Consider the following 15,296-nt stretch of genomic DNA (forward strand, 5'->3'; position numbering starts at 1 on the left):
CTGGGCAATGGAGGAAAACAGTGCCATAAAAACCTTGCCCAAACTCATCTAGGGCTGTGTTGAGATTATGGGAATGTAATTTTCAGTGGTTTTGTCCCATGGCATATGCTCAGAAGAGCACAGGTGTGCTGTCAGAGGTGTGGTGCCCTGGCATGAGCTCCTAAGAGGAGTGGCACTCAGGTATGCAGTCGCAGCACTGACTCATCCTACCCACAGGACACACTTTATATCTCTGAGCCCCTTCAAAGGCACTTTGTTAACAGGTTCCAAGAGTGATTACACTTTGCATTTGACTTATTTTTCTCCTGTGAAGGAGAAGCCACTCAAATCTGGAGATACTGAGCCCTGCCAAGGGATATTAACCTCTATTAACCAGCTCCAGATGAGGGGAGCACGGCTGGGAAGTCACCTTCAGCAGTGCCCAAGTGCCCTTCTATGAATCTTGTTAATGGTAGCAATTCCCTTTCCCATCATCACCCCCCTGAGTTTCCAGGCTGAAGCTCTGCAGGGATGTCTCTGGGATGCAGCCTGGGATGTGGGATGTGAGTGGCAGGAGCCCTGGGTGAGCTGCTTGCTGTCATTTGCAGAGGGTGGATATTTGGCACACGTCTTTGAGGACTGCTGTGTCAGCTGAGAAGCAAAAAGGGGACAATCATGAAGGGTCACAGCACTTGCCCCAGCTTGTTTTAGTGCAGGTTGTTCATTGCTGTCTGCAGTGATCCCCTTCCAGTGGCAACGTGCTGGATGCCAGATCCTGAGGAGCAGCCTGGCTGTGGGGGTCCAGAAAACACCACAAGGGAGGTGATCGAAGTCCAGGGATCAAGGAGGAAGAATAGGCCTGGGCAACTACATCCAGAGGGCTTTTGCCTGTTGAGTTTTGGTGTTGCCAAGTTACATGGGAAAAGTTTTCCAAGCAAGGAGAGACCTCTGTGAGCCCATTCTGCAAGGCTGGCTGCCTGACTGACAGGGCAATTTTTACACTGGGAGTTGGGGAAACAAGAGGAGCTGCAGCAGGTCAGGGTTAGGGGATTGTGGCATTGTGGCTCCTTTAAATGCCTTTAAAACTGAAAGGCAATCAACTGCAAAACTCAAAGTTGTATAGAGAAATAAATAGGCATAATTAAATAAATAGCAGGCTTTAGAGACATCACTTCTTAAGAAGTTATCAGCAAGATAATTGCTATAGTAAATAATAAATAAAGATAATAAATAATCATCCCCCTGCTGCTCAGGGATGAGTGAGTGTGTGGAGGCAGAGCATGACAAACTACAGCCTTTGACAGAAGAGCCTCCATCCAGCTGCTGCCTTCAGCATCTGCTGCATGGAGGTGAGCTCAGAACACTTGCAGGAGAGCAGAAGGATGCAGAGTGCTGGTCAGAACAGGCCATCCTGCTTAACTACATTACTGGAGCAGGCATTGTGTGGAGGGAAACAGAGCACATATTAACTTGGAGCAGTGTTGTGTTGGTCTTTGTCAAACCAGACCACTGGACCATCTGGATTTGAAGGCAGATCCCACAGGGCCACACAAGGAATTAGTTTTGTATGCAGTGTGTGCATGTTGCTGAATTGGTTGCTTTGAAGGAAAAGAGTAAAAGGGCTGCTTCCTGAATATCCATCAGAGGCTGCTGGCAGCTGTAGCTCAGAGCAGACCCTGTTGTCTGACATCTCCAGTGTGTTTGGCAGGCTGTCTGCAGAGCAATTGTAATGTCTCAGTTGAGGTAAAGCTCATAGCTTTTAGGGGTAGCCAGCCTTGATTTAAGAAAAGGTTTGGTTTTTTTTTTTGGGTGTTTTTTTTTTTTTTTTTTTTTTTTTTTTTTATAGAAAATCCATTACAACTGCAGAAAAGGGTTCATCACCATCTCTGCACCTTGTGTCTGCTTTCCTCTATTCTTCTTTCAGTCACTTCAGCTTTTCTACAGAATGAAAGAGCTGCCTCTGATCAGAAATTATCTGCTCAGGCTTATATCTGCTTCATCACTTACAGACTGTGATGAAACTGCATCTTAAAAGCACCTTACAAATGGAGTTGGCTTCCCTTCTTTGTTCCTTCCTGTGTAGATGTTTTCTGTGGCATTCTGCCTTCCAATGCCTGATTTCTGCAACAAACTCAGGAAATGGTGCCAGGGAAGGGAAGGGAAGGGAAGGGAAGGGAAGGGAAGGGAAGGGAAGGGAAGGGAAGGGAAGGGAAGGGAAGGGAAGGGAAGGGAAGGGAAGGGAAGGGAAGGGAAGGGAAGGGAAGGGAAGGGAAGGGAAGGGAAGGGAAGGGAAGGGAAGGGAAGGGAAGGGAAGGGAAGGGAAGGGAACCCTAACTGACAAATATAATTCTGACTTCTCAATAAGACTAATATCAAGCTTCTTCAGTGTTAGGGTGCAGCCCTTGCAGATTAGGGAATAAGTGAAGACAGAGAGCTAGGTAGCCAAATTATCAATAATCCCAATGTCAGGGGGAGCTCTGAATGGAGGAGATTCTTGGTAAGCTCAGGATGCGGTGTCCTGTTGTAAGAGAGAATGTTGGGAAGGAAGGTTTGCTTGGGGAAAGGAGTGTTTAATTGGAAGAGTTGAGGTACCTTTTGCTGTTGATTTCTTTCTGGATTTTTAAACAATTTTTTCATCCTTCTGGTTCACAGTTGGTCTGCATGGTCCGGACTTTATGATTAGAATTATTCTTTCACCCTTGGTAACTCATTGGTGAGTCAACTTGGCCTTTGGGAAGCAGCATAACTGATAATTTTGTGATTGAGCACATGGCCAAAGTTACCTGTGAAATCTCTTCCCCATTTCATCTTTATGTGAAAGAAAAGGCAATTTGAAATTTCAGAAAGGTGGCCTCCACAGATACTGTGCCAGCACACAAAAACCTGAAAATCAAAAATCTGAAAAATCAAAAGCATTTTTTGATTTTGTATCTCCCCTGTTCAGGTGAGTGCACAATTTCAAGGAATGGTTTCAGCAATACTGTGGATTTTCTCCCTCTGTCTCTCCTCCTTTATTTTTAAAAGGAAATATTCACCCTGGTTCATCTGACTAGAGAGCCCCTTCCTTTAATGGGCTTCCTTTTCAGCTGCCTGCAGTGATATCTTTACATTTGTCTTTTCTTCCTTTCAAGCTCATGCAACAGTGATAAAATCTGTGACACAGTGGGTGAGGAAGAGGAGGAGAAATGGTCAAATGATGAGAGAACTGGCTGATGGCAGAGGAAGAGCAATAATGTCATTAACCAGCCCATCTGTGTTTCTCTCTTTTGCCTCTGCAGAGCGATTACTCGAGTGACACCGAGAGCGAAGACAACTTCCTGATGATGCCACCAAGGGATCATCTTGGCCTCACTGTGTTCTCCATGCTCTGCTGCTTCTGGCCACTGGGAATTGCTGCCTTTTACCTGTCCCATGAGGTAAAGTTAAACCATCTCCTGCCAGACATTCTCTAGGGCAGTGGAAGGTGGTTCAAGGGGTGGCATCTTCCCCACCTGGACGTGTGTCTGTGGTAGTGGTGGCTGCCTTTTGAGATACTTTGCTAAGGGAGGGGTCTACAAATTATTTTAGCTTTTAGTTGGTCGGGTCCATGTCAGGTTACATGTCCAGCTAAGAATCCTCTGTGGACTTGGCTTTTGAACAGAAAACACCCTTGATAGCTCAAACACTTGGCTTTCCCATTGGGAAAACAGATCTATTTGTCCCAAGCTGATAAGCTAGAATAACCTTCCAAGATTATAAAAATAATTTCTGTTCTGCAGATGTGAATTTGCTTTCCAGAAACCATTTCCTTTCCCACAGAAAAAAATTGCTCAGTCAGTTCTTCCTTTCAAATTTTAATATGCAAATATATATTTTTTTTTTTTTACCAAAGAAGCGACTGTGTTTTGGTTTGTTTTCTTCACGAGGCAGTCTTAACATTTCTAAACTCGCAATCACCTCGTGCCCATCATTTGTTTCGACAAGTATGTCTCCATAAGTGTCTGCAATGTAATTACTGAGTTTCCCAGCAGGGCAGATAATGTGAGGTGACAGAGAAGGAGTCACACTGGCAGCCTCATCAGCAACTGTGAGGAAACATTTGATTATATTTCTTTCTAGTGCCTATTGCAAACTACAGTCTCTGCTCCACAGCATCCTTCACATTCACCCTCTCAGCTGTCTTTCTAATCTGCCTGCACTAAACATCTACCAGCCCTGCTGATTTGTCAAACCAGAGAAGGCTCTTCAGATCTGAAGAATCCTACTCTTCAAAATCAAAACAAAAAACCTCAAAAAGAGATAGAGAACTATGTTTTTTTTTACTTCAAATGAACAATCTGTCTTTGCTCAGAGAAGCCTCTGAGACAATTAGTGTTTGTCCTGTGGAAAATAACAAGTTTTGATTGTTTGAGTTTTGATTGTTTGTGAGAAAGTTTTATCTGAGCAAAGAAAGCACAGCACGATCCAATAAATACAAAACCCCCCAATGTGATTAATACTAAAAAGCAATATGGCTGAGGAGTTAAATGTGCTGAGAACCAGTGTGCAAAGGCCAGGGCATCCAGCTGTGAATGGATCCCAGGAGCCAGCATGAGTCCATAGGAACCTCCGTCTTCCATGGGAGAATACAGAAGGTGGGAAAAGCATGAACACAGGGAAAAATGCTGGTACTATGCTGAAGGATTTTGGCATCTGAAAACCAAAACTTGGGTGTTTTTTGGTTTAGTAAAATGATGAAGAACAGCTGAATGTGGCTGCCTAAATGCAATTTTTAAATCTCTTTTAGAAAAATGGTCCAGTTTGTTCCAGTCCAGCAAAATCACATCTCTCTGTCCTCTCCCCAAGCTCCCAGGGAACTCCTTTCTCTCCCTGCCTTCCCATTCAGCAGGTCCATCACAGTCCTGGGAAAACACATGGAAAAAGTGAGTCTTCTGCAGAACCCCACATCCAACAAACTGGCATTTTCTGGGGGAAAAATGAAACCATCATTAAGTCCAAACCTCCTGTGGCTGCGAGCTTGCTGAGATAGTTGGTACAAACCACCAAAACCCTGCACCTTGCTAAGCTGGTACTGACAGTGATATCAACTCATACTTGGACACATAAACCATATATGTGATTTCTGTTTATATAGCTCATTCAACTTAAACTCCTTCATAACATTTCAGATCACTTGTTAATTCAAAAGAATAGTCCAGCTTTCCCCCTTCTTTATCACAAGCCAGAGGTGTAGCTAAAGATCAACTCCTGCTACTCATGATCAAACCTCTTTTTCTGCAGTTGCTTGAGCTTCTGAAAATTCTATGTTTCCCAAAGTTTCCTGAGCAGTTGTAGCAAAAAGGCCATCTGGGAATAAATCATAGCACGTAGGAAACTCAGAGATGGGAGATGGCTTTTTTGATGCAGTATACTGCACTGGCAGCGAATTTTGTTTTAAAAATCTGGTCATTTGGAGATGAAGCCTCTGTTTGCAGCAGGTGTATCTGCAGTACAGCTCATTCCACAGGCATAGGTGCTCTGTTTATTCTTGCATCACCTGCCAGCACATTTATGATGTTTACACCTGTGTCACACTGCAAAACAATGACACAAGGTTGGATGCTGTAAGAGAGCAGAGGTGCTCCTCACCAACAGAATGATTGAATTTTGGGGGGTTTGTGCTCCATGAAAGCCAGGTTGCTCCTGCAGGTGGTGTTTCTGCTCTCTGTGTGGGATTTATTGTCTCCACCAAGGCTCTTGCCAGTGTGCTGCTGACCTGGGGCTTCTTGCAGAGCCTCTGTATTGAGGGATGCAGCTGTGCAGGGTCTGCCTCTGTGGTGGCAATGAAGGTGTGCATCCACAGGTGAGCCAGCAGGGAGGAGCAGTGGATTCAGAAATGCAATTTATGAAAGCTCAACATGTTTTTTTTCCCCATTGGGATATCCACTTTTCCAAGCAGAATGTCACCTGGTGATCTTATCCCAAGCAAAGGTAAGACTTGCTGCTTTTCACATCTTCCCTCAGAAAAACAAAGAGCTTTGAGGCCATCACTGTGCTGCCCACTTGTCCAGTTATTTCCTTCTGGTTTTATTTGTGTTTTCCTTCCCACAAGAGTCTGTTCCCACCTCCTGTAGCTGCCCAGTCCTGTGCTCCTCTCAGCTCCACTCTCAGGCAGGTGTCCTGTCTTCTCTCACATCTGCTTCTCCACAATGAGGCTTGTGAGTTTTTAGGCTTGCCATTGTTTGGATTGCCTCATTAGTCAATAGCTGAAGAGCTCAATCAAAGGAGTTTTTGTGCATTTTGCAAGGAAACCTTTGTAAAGAGGAAAGTAAATTATGTCTTTCACCAAAACTTCTTCCCCACAAGCAGTGTGTGATCAAAAACCCACCTCATTATGTTTATTTTTTCATAAATCACCACCCTCTGGAGTCTTGAGGGTTCCTCAGTTTTTATTTCCAAAGATATTTTTAGCTTTGTAGATTGTAGGTAAGTGTGAAGCCTCATAAATCAAAGAAAGAACTTTAAAAATATATCTTTTTTGTCATGTCAAGTTTACCATTGAACTTGTCAGATGATTTCTCAGGGGCTGTCAGGCTTTCTGTTTGGGCTGGGGGGTGGTGGTAACAATCTTGAAAGGTCTTTTTTGCATGAATCCTCTTTTCCTCCCTGCTTTTATTTTTAGGAACGAGAGCAATACCATGTCACACATTTCCCTCCCTACTGTAAACAGAGATTCATTATGAGAGAGCTGAGCCTTTGATGCTGTGAATGAGCTTCACTTTGTGCCTGCTCCCTTGCAGGCAGAAACAAGAGCGTGCACAACACCTCCACCCAACTCTGACCTGGACACACACCTGGAAAAAACCCCTCTGCACACTTCTCCATGTGCTCAAGGTTCTCAAATATCCACCCCACCCTCCCTCCCTCCTCCCTGGCAGCAGAGTGCCCTGGGAGCACAGGGGAGCAATCCCTGCCTGTGTGTTGCTCTGGCTCCCTGCTGTAATTACCTCCCTGGCAGGGGCATGCAGGGATGCAAAGCTTTGTAATTATTTGCTCTCCTTGTCTCACTGGGTAAAGGATTTTCTACAGTTTTCACAGGGAAACAAAGCCTATGTGAACAGAAAAAAAAGAATAGCTTGTCTTTCTTCGTGATAACTTCTGAAATATTTGGTTACTTTTCATCCACTCTTCAGAGACAAGGGCTTTAGGAAAATATCTGTATTTTGACATATTTCAGTGGTCACTGGGGAGAAGGAAAGAATGTTCATGTTTCCACTGGAAGGTAGAAAATAATATGAATTCTAGCTTTTTCCAGAGTTTCAGTGCTCAGCACACATGGATTTCATGGTCCTTGCTTTTCTGGCATAGGGTTTTGACATCCAACTTCAAAAGAAGAGGACAGAGAAATAACAGCCAGGTGCTATCTGCTGTTTGTTCCTTAGAAAGGTGGCTCATAGTCCCTGCATCAACAGGGAAAACAATGAGACAGAACAGCAGAATGATGTGCCACACTCCACCAGCCTGGCTGGTGATGCCCTGCTCTAATCCATCCACCCTGCTTTGTTTCTTATCTGTCCCACTTTACTCCATAAAAAAATGAATATGGTCTATTATAAAGAGCTTGACACACAGCCAGGAGTGTGTTTGTACAGGGGATGCAGCAACCTCTTATATCAAAGAAGAAAAGGCAAAAGAAGAACAAAAAATGTGGTATTTTTCTTTCCTTGGCAGTGACAGGCCAAGATCTATACTTGCAGGATATGCTGGTCAGCATTGCTGAAGCAATGCTAGCAAAGCAGGCAGGAGGCTTTTGCATTTTCAAGAGATTTTTCCACACTGCATTATTTCTTGGTCCAAGTAATGCTTGAACAAAAGAGCTGTCTAAAAATGATGAGCTTTAATGGAAATAAAAGGCCTTTGTTTTGCTGTCCTGGACCAGATACCAAGTCTCACAATTCTTTTGCTTAAGCAGGGCTGTTCCTTTGAGCACAGAGATTGGGTAAATGGCATTGTGTGTACTCTGGGGCTGCCCAGCCCAGTCTCTGCTGGCTGCCACACAAAGGTTTGAGCTCTCTGCGCTGCTCACTCAGAAAGCAAATCCCTGAGTTCTTTCTCCAGCTCTCTGCATGTGAGTACAGGCACACCCAGATGCCCTCTTACCCTTCTGAACTGTTGCAGTTTTGCTGCTGCAAAAGGTGATGTGTAAAACAATTAAATCCTTTTGTGCTAGGAATGAGTGAAAATAGTTTAAAATTAGTTCCTCCTCACAAGGAACTGCAAAGGAACTCCTCTAGTTGTCCTAGAGGAGCTCAGTGCTGCTGTCTTGCTGAGATGGCACAGTGCTGATGGTGTGGCCACTGCGCTCACATGAGAGCCCTGGCCCTGGGAGGCCGCCAGGCCATGGGCTTCTTTCAGAAGGTCACAGCTGGCTGCTGTGACACTCCTCCCCTTACTCCCATCACAAATCTGTGACAGATCTGCCAGGCAGAGGGGAATAAAATAGCAAGGCTTCTCTTCCCAGCCACAACACAGAGAGAAGCTGCCTGCTGAAGGAGCCAGGTACACATGTCACCATCAGAGAGTGCTGGCTTTCCTGTGCTTGGAAAAGCAGCTCAGAAATAGATGACTCTGGCCCTGGTGACATGGGACATTTGGGTGACATCCTTTGCCTCTGCAAAAAGCTTGTGGTGTGGCTTAATGCATTCAAGAAGGTTTTTGCAACTTCTGGTCCTTTGGGAGAAGAGAGGAAAGCTTCACCCTGGATTGGGTAGAAGAGGATCTCTTTCCCTCTTCCTTCCCCCAGGCAGTTCTGCAGACAAAGAGAGCTGCTCTGAAGAGGGGCTGATGAATTCCCAGCATCTCCAGTTCTCATCTGTCCAAGTGGGAGCTGGCTGCCAGCCAGTGCTTTGCGTGTGCAGGGACGTTGCTGCTGCCAACTCTTCCCTTTGGGAAGATGTCTCCAGAGAAGTGTTTGTCTGCACAAGAAAATGGCCATTTAGAGTGTGTTGTGGACCAGCAGAGACTGGCTGAGGTCATGGGCCAGGGAACTTTGTAAGTGTCTTGTATAATTTCCTCTTCATTCCTCTTTGTCCTTTTGATCTTGTAGTTTCATTTCCAAGTCACGGAGTATGGCTACAAAAAGGAATTAAATTAATGAATGACCTGATTGCTTTAGCCCTTAAGCTAATTTTAAATAATTGAAAAAGTAGCTGGCAAATAACATTCCCTGGAGAGTTTAATTCATTATGCAGGTGTTTAATTACAAGGAAGTTTTGAGATAGGAGAGAGACCAACTTGAAGCATTTGAGGAGATGAGGGATCTTTTGTTTTTTTATTTTCAAGAGCATCCTGCAAGATAGCAAGTATTGTACATGAATTTTTCTTTGCCAGTTATTTATGCCTCACACATTTTGCTAAGCCAGATACAGCCCCAGAGACTTGTCAATATAGTCATACTGCAAGGGTATAAAATATCCTGATGCCAATAGGGCACCCTCTTCATCCTGCTGTTACTTTTTGTTGCCTTGCAATTGACTTGTTATGTCACAGTTTTATGAGAATGTGAGGATTGTTCCAGTCCACAGCTGCCACTAAGCTGGAAGTGCCTGTAGTATTCACAAATTCATTCAGAAGCCTCTCTGGTAGAGTCATCAGAACAGTAGGGCAATAAATATCCCACAGAAGTTGATCAGTGTTCAGCCTCCCTGACTTTTAGTCAATTCTAAGTTTAAGGAACTTTTTAGTCTTAGGCAATGGGGTTTTAGTATTTTGCATTTTTTTTTTAAATTTAGCGAGCAGGGATGCTGTTAGCAGGATTATGGAAATGGATTTGGGGCTTTTGTTAGTAATCCTCACTTATCTCAGCTAAATACTTCCATTTTTTTCCATCTCCAAAGGTAGATTTTCCAGGAAGAATTATATTTCAGGAGACGAAAGAGAAGGAGTATGTTCACAGTCTGAAGGCAGAAACAGGGCACAAAATTTTGCACCTCCCATTGTCTGCCCTGCTGAAAGAGGCTTGAGAAAAAAAAAAAGAAGAGACCTTTTTGCATTCCTGGGAATGGAACATGGTCCCTTCCTTCTGGCCATCCCAATGTCCGTTTCCATTGTCAAGGAAGACCAAAATGCTTTGTGATGTGCTGAAGGTCTTCACATGCAAGGTGGTGAATGATCTGCTTTGAAGTCTGCTGTGGCAAGGAGAGCAGCACCCTCATCTAGAGCAGTTCTTTGGGTGCTGTTTATCAGCCCTTTCTTTCATCTCTTGCTGTGGCAGCACCCTCTAAAAAAAAAGACCAGTGAAAAGAGGCCCCTCTCACTTGAAGTTCAATGTAGGCAGCAGTAAATGGATGAGGGTGTTTTTGAGGCTTGAGGTTAATATTTTATCAGTCTGCAACATACACAGAGTTTTTTAATATTCTTATCAAAGATTAACATCATGTACCAGAGACTCAGGGCTATATTCTAATCTTGAATATACAGCTTGCTATCTCTCAGCATCTCTTTTGGTGAAGGCTTCTGAATTACTACTTTGTTTGAATGCACAGCAGAGGAAATTGATCACTTCTGATTTCAATCTACACATCTCTTTCAAACAGGCTGCAGAGTATCTCTCTGAAGATTTGAATCTAGTGAGCTAGGCACCCAAAGATGCCTCCCAGACAATGGTGATTCTTCATTGAATTGACTGACTTCCCAGCAGTAGGAAAGAGATCAGGTTTTTTTATATATTTATTTTGGGACAAGCTACAAGAACCAGCTAAAAAGAAATGGACTAGGATCTACCTGCATCTGTGCAGTTTGCCTTTAAAACATTCAAATATACCTATCAAGACCTTTTTTGTCATGTTGGCAATGAAAGTATTACTCTTGGTAATAAAACCAGTTTGCAATTTTATCTGCTTGGGGTGGGAAAAACATCAGCTTTTTCATGTTGAAAAACCTTCCCCCATGCCAATTTGGTATTAAATAGACTCATTATGCGTTGTGATGAACAAGAAGTTATCAATGACATTTCCACATGTGGCATTCTTGCCATTTCTTGCATTATTTCTGAGTGGTGTGGAAGAGTCAGGGTGATCTTGCCAGCCCACACGTGTTTGCAGGAGGACTCAGCTTCCTCCAAGAGGATGGGCAAGACCAGGGGCAAGAGAAGATGTCTTAGAGCATCCTCTGGGAAAGATGGGCTTGGCAGTCTCTGCTTGACCCCTTTCTTCATCCTGCTACCATCATGAAATCCAGGAGAAAGGGTGCAATTCCAACCAGACATCACCTGGAATCCCCATTCCCAATGGTGGCCAGTGGGTGTTTCTGTCTGTCCCAGAATTATGAGGTGTATCACCATGAGGGATCTTTACTTACAACTCCTGTCTCCACCAGGAGGGGTAGAAATGTGGTGGTGGGAGCAAGAAGGGCAATTTTTCTTCCCAGTTTTGTTCAGAGAGCCTTGTCTGGCTTGCATTTGGACTTTTTGTGGCTCATTCATCTGATGAGCAATCTGCAGAAGGAATTGTGGAGAATTCATTTTCCACAGATCCAGACCAAGTGGCTTCTCCCAGCATTTCCCTTTGCTCTGACAAGGACGTGCTGCAGAAGCTGGCAGTGGTCCTTGGGCTGATAATGGCACTCCAATCCTCCCAGGTGTGAGAACCCTGGAAGTGGGATTTGCTCCAGAGACACGTGGGACTTGGTACTAATTTAAATAGAAACTGTCCCAGCCTGACATATCTGAATTTAATTCAAGACACCACACTCAGTCATTGTTCCAAAAGTGTCCTCATTCCTTGACCTTGTTGCACAGATGGCTTTGTTCTGAGCAGGTTTCTACAGGCTGCAACTAATTAAGCAATTAATTAGGAGCCCTGTTTTACACAGAAGCCATTGAAAAGCAGGAACTTCTGTGACCTCATGGGATCTTGTCAAAGTGCTGGTCCCAAGACTGTCCAAATTATCTGTGCTAAAGATTCAGGTGTTCACCCAGCCTCAGTTTGACTGACCTGAGCATCACCTGGGCCTTTCCTGATGTGTCCTCAGGATGTCACACATATTTGAAAGATTCACTTTGTTAAATGTGGTGCAGACCATGTTGTCCTGTGACATTTAGTGGCTCTTTTTAGTGTGCTCTCTAGTTGAGAGCACAAATTTCTTGTTTCCCAGCACATTCAGTACCCCCCACAGTCAAAATCCATATTTAAATCTCAAGGGCATTGTCTCTTATTTTTACCAAATCTGACTTTGTTCTGTTGAATCTTGAGCAATTTTTCCTCAATCAACCTTGTTCCAAAGCTTCAAATATTGTGATCCTAATTGTGTCAAGTAAGATTGTTCTTCCTAGCAAGTTGCAGCCTGAGGATCAATGGTAAAATATAGAAATACCACCACTTGTAAATTCTGGCAAGGTGGCTTTCTATTTATTCTTTTAATCACATGCATAGCAGCATCATGTAGTCTCTTTTAGGAGAAAAGGGAGGAGAAAAATCAAAAGTGGAAAAAGGAGAGACCTGCAGGGAGGGGGCTTGAACCTTGTCTGTGTAACCCTCCCAAATCATAGGGAGTCCTTTAATCAGCTCAAGGCCCCTTTGGTGAATCCTGTAAAACTGTGTCACTGTGAGTTAGGATGTCTCAGGGAAAATCCTGACTTTAAACCCAGCCAGACACAGCAGTGCTCTGAAAGGCATAAACAGCTGTGCCCAGGGAATCTCACCAGGGCATTTCTGCCAGCCCAGATGGAAAGGATGCTCAGTTAAGCAGCCAGAACAAGAACTGCTGCTAAAGGCTGCAGTTAAGTATTTTAGTTGGTGTTTGGATGTAGCTGTGGTGGAGCTGCTGGTTATTTGTTTTTCATGATGGAAGTTCTATAAGTGGTTCAAGGACCACATTGTTCTGCTTTGCATGTGCAGGAGAGAGCCTCTCACTTTTCTCTGGTGAATTGATTTAAGAGAGAGGGGCATGTATTTATTGGAAAGCACATTAAAGGGGTTTTTTGTTAATGATAAATGGCTGAGGTTAATTTAATTTACTACTAATTCCAAAGAGAGCAAAGAGAGCCATGATGTCATGTCTTTCTAGCCCCATTCAAATGTTTCATTACCTCTTTTTCTGACTGAAATGACTCACGAAATCATAGACACTGCACATGGCAAGGACTTTTAAGTTCATCTTGTCCATCTGTCTGTCACCACTGTGTTCTTATTCAGAATGGTGAATAGGGAAACTGTGTTAGAGACAGACACAGTGTCCTCTTAAAGAATGGGGAATACTAAAAGATTCCTTACTCATTTTTGTACATCACCTGGTGTGAAAGCTGAGCCCATGAAGTGGATGTGAATTAATTCAATGCCACGTAGCACCAAGTAAAGGCTTACATCACTTCTCACAACTGCTTTGTCATGTGCTGTTTTGCTGATTTCCTTTTGCATTCAGCGGGCTACTTTTCAAAGCTAATGGCTTTCATGAGTCACTGTGAACAATAAAGACCTAGAGCATCCCTGATGGGTGACATCTGTGACTGGGGACATCAGGTTGGAGGGTAACAAATACAGCTGCTGGAAAAAGAGGTGATCTGCTGGAAATTCAGAGCATGAAAGGCAGGCCTTAGAACAAAAGCTGGTGGAAGAGAAAGGGTCTGTTATCACATTCTTTTACAGAACTTGGCATCCTCTGACCCTGAAACCGCTAGGAAAAGGCTGAGGGACACACACCAGTGACTGCTCAGGAGCTGCACTCACACACAAGCCAGCCTGCCTCTCTGCCTCCTTGCACATTCATTACTGCTGTTGTGACGTCTCTGCTGACTGGAAACCCTGTGTGTTCTGTCAGAGCTGGCAGTGCATCTCTGCATGAGCAAACACCATCACCTACACTGCTGGACAGCTCCTTTTTCATCTTGTTTTATGGCACCTGTGTTCTCTAACATGGTGAGAACCCACAGGAAATCGTTATCCTCAGGGCCGCACGTGGAAACCCAATCCATCTCCCATGGCATCTGCCTGCTCAGCTCCCAGGAATGCTCTCACTGGGGCCTCAGCAGCTCAGGGCATGGGCTAATCCTTCCCTCTGGAGCAGAAGGGACTGGGACAGCTGCTCCCCCTCCACATGGATCCCCTGATCTCGGGTTGCTGTTGATAATTGCTGCCCCGAGATGCTCTGGATGTCTCTGCTTCGGCCCACGCAACTGAAGAACGAGTCTGGACTCTTCACTTTTCAGTCCTGAGGTTGTTTATTAATTCTTTTCTATAAAATTTTCTTTCTGTTCAGCCAAGGTCCACTCTGCAGGGCAGCTACAGGCACTCTGACCACCCTCGAGGTGGTGTTGCCTTTTTATACTACAAACTATGTATAACATATTTGCACTTAATTCCCAAAGCCTATCACCTGTGTTAGACAGTGCACTTCTACTCTAAACCAATCCCAAAGTGCCAACATCACTGCAGAAAATGGAGAACAAGAAGAAGAAGAAGGAAGGCTGGACACGCCCTGACTCCTCCATCTTTTCCCCATTACCCCCATACCCAAAATCCTAAAATCCACATTTTCACCCTGTGATTATTTTGTTATTACACTTTTCAAACCTGTGTGACTCTCTCATGCTCAGACAAAGCTGGTAACTTGCTCCAGGGGTCAAAATCAAATCTCCAGGTGTTCTGGGCAGCATGCCAGGGTCTCTGAGCCCCCTGATGGGGTTCTCAGCAACTCTGGACACCTGGAGGGATGCACTGAGTTCTGACACCCTGACTTCCCTGATGAGCTGTCTGTGGCAGGGATCTCTGGGAGAGCTGGCTGCCTCTGAGCCCCAGCAAGGAGGGATCAGTAGCCTGCAGCCTGTCTGCCTGTGGAAAATATCTCCATACCTACCAGCAAAGGATAACCACATCAGCACCCAATTGGACTCCATTAATATGGCTGTCAGGAGGCAAATGTCTCTTGACATGAAATTATGTGCCACTGATCATTTCAGCTGCCAGGGCTGCTCATTAGCTCACAAAACAGGGGTTTTTTCTTTTTTTTTTTTTTTCCCTAGAGAAACATCTTCAAACAGCATCTTTCACAGGCATTGCATCTGCTTCCTTGAGTGTCAGGATGTATGTGGAAGGGGCATTTTGGCACAGTTAGGAGCAGGGATCTCATTTCTGGTGCAAAATCCCAGCTAGGAGTAAAGGTCTTGAGGTCTTAAACCCATTTTGTCATGACCTCATTAAATTTCTTGAGTAAATCTCCTTATATTTGGGATATATTGGTCTTGTATTGGGAATCCCCAGTACCTTTGGCCCCTTGCACCAGCTGTGCCCCCTCTTCATTCTTCTCTTATCTCTGCAAACAGAGACATGCTACCAACATCAATAATGGGCCCCCCTGGCTTTGGC

The 15,296-nt window shown here is 44.4% G+C and overlaps 1 protein-coding gene across 1 annotated transcript in view; it reads left to right on the forward strand.

The window, feature by feature from the left end:
- Positions 1–15,296, forward strand: part of SYNDIG1 (synapse differentiation inducing 1) — a 53,175-nt gene that overhangs the window by 15,024 nt on the left and 22,855 nt on the right. The window contains exon 3 of the mRNA XM_063152524.1: positions 3,258–3,395. Within this exon, the coding sequence (XP_063008594.1) occupies positions 3,258–3,395 (138 nt within the window). The remainder of the gene's footprint in view (positions 1–3,257; positions 3,396–15,296) is intronic.

The sequence above is a fragment of the Melospiza melodia genome, chromosome 3 (genome assembly GCF_035770615.1).
Source record: "Melospiza melodia melodia isolate bMelMel2 chromosome 3, bMelMel2.pri, whole genome shotgun sequence".
Lineage (NCBI taxonomy): Eukaryota > Metazoa > Chordata > Aves > Passeriformes > Passerellidae > Melospiza > Melospiza melodia.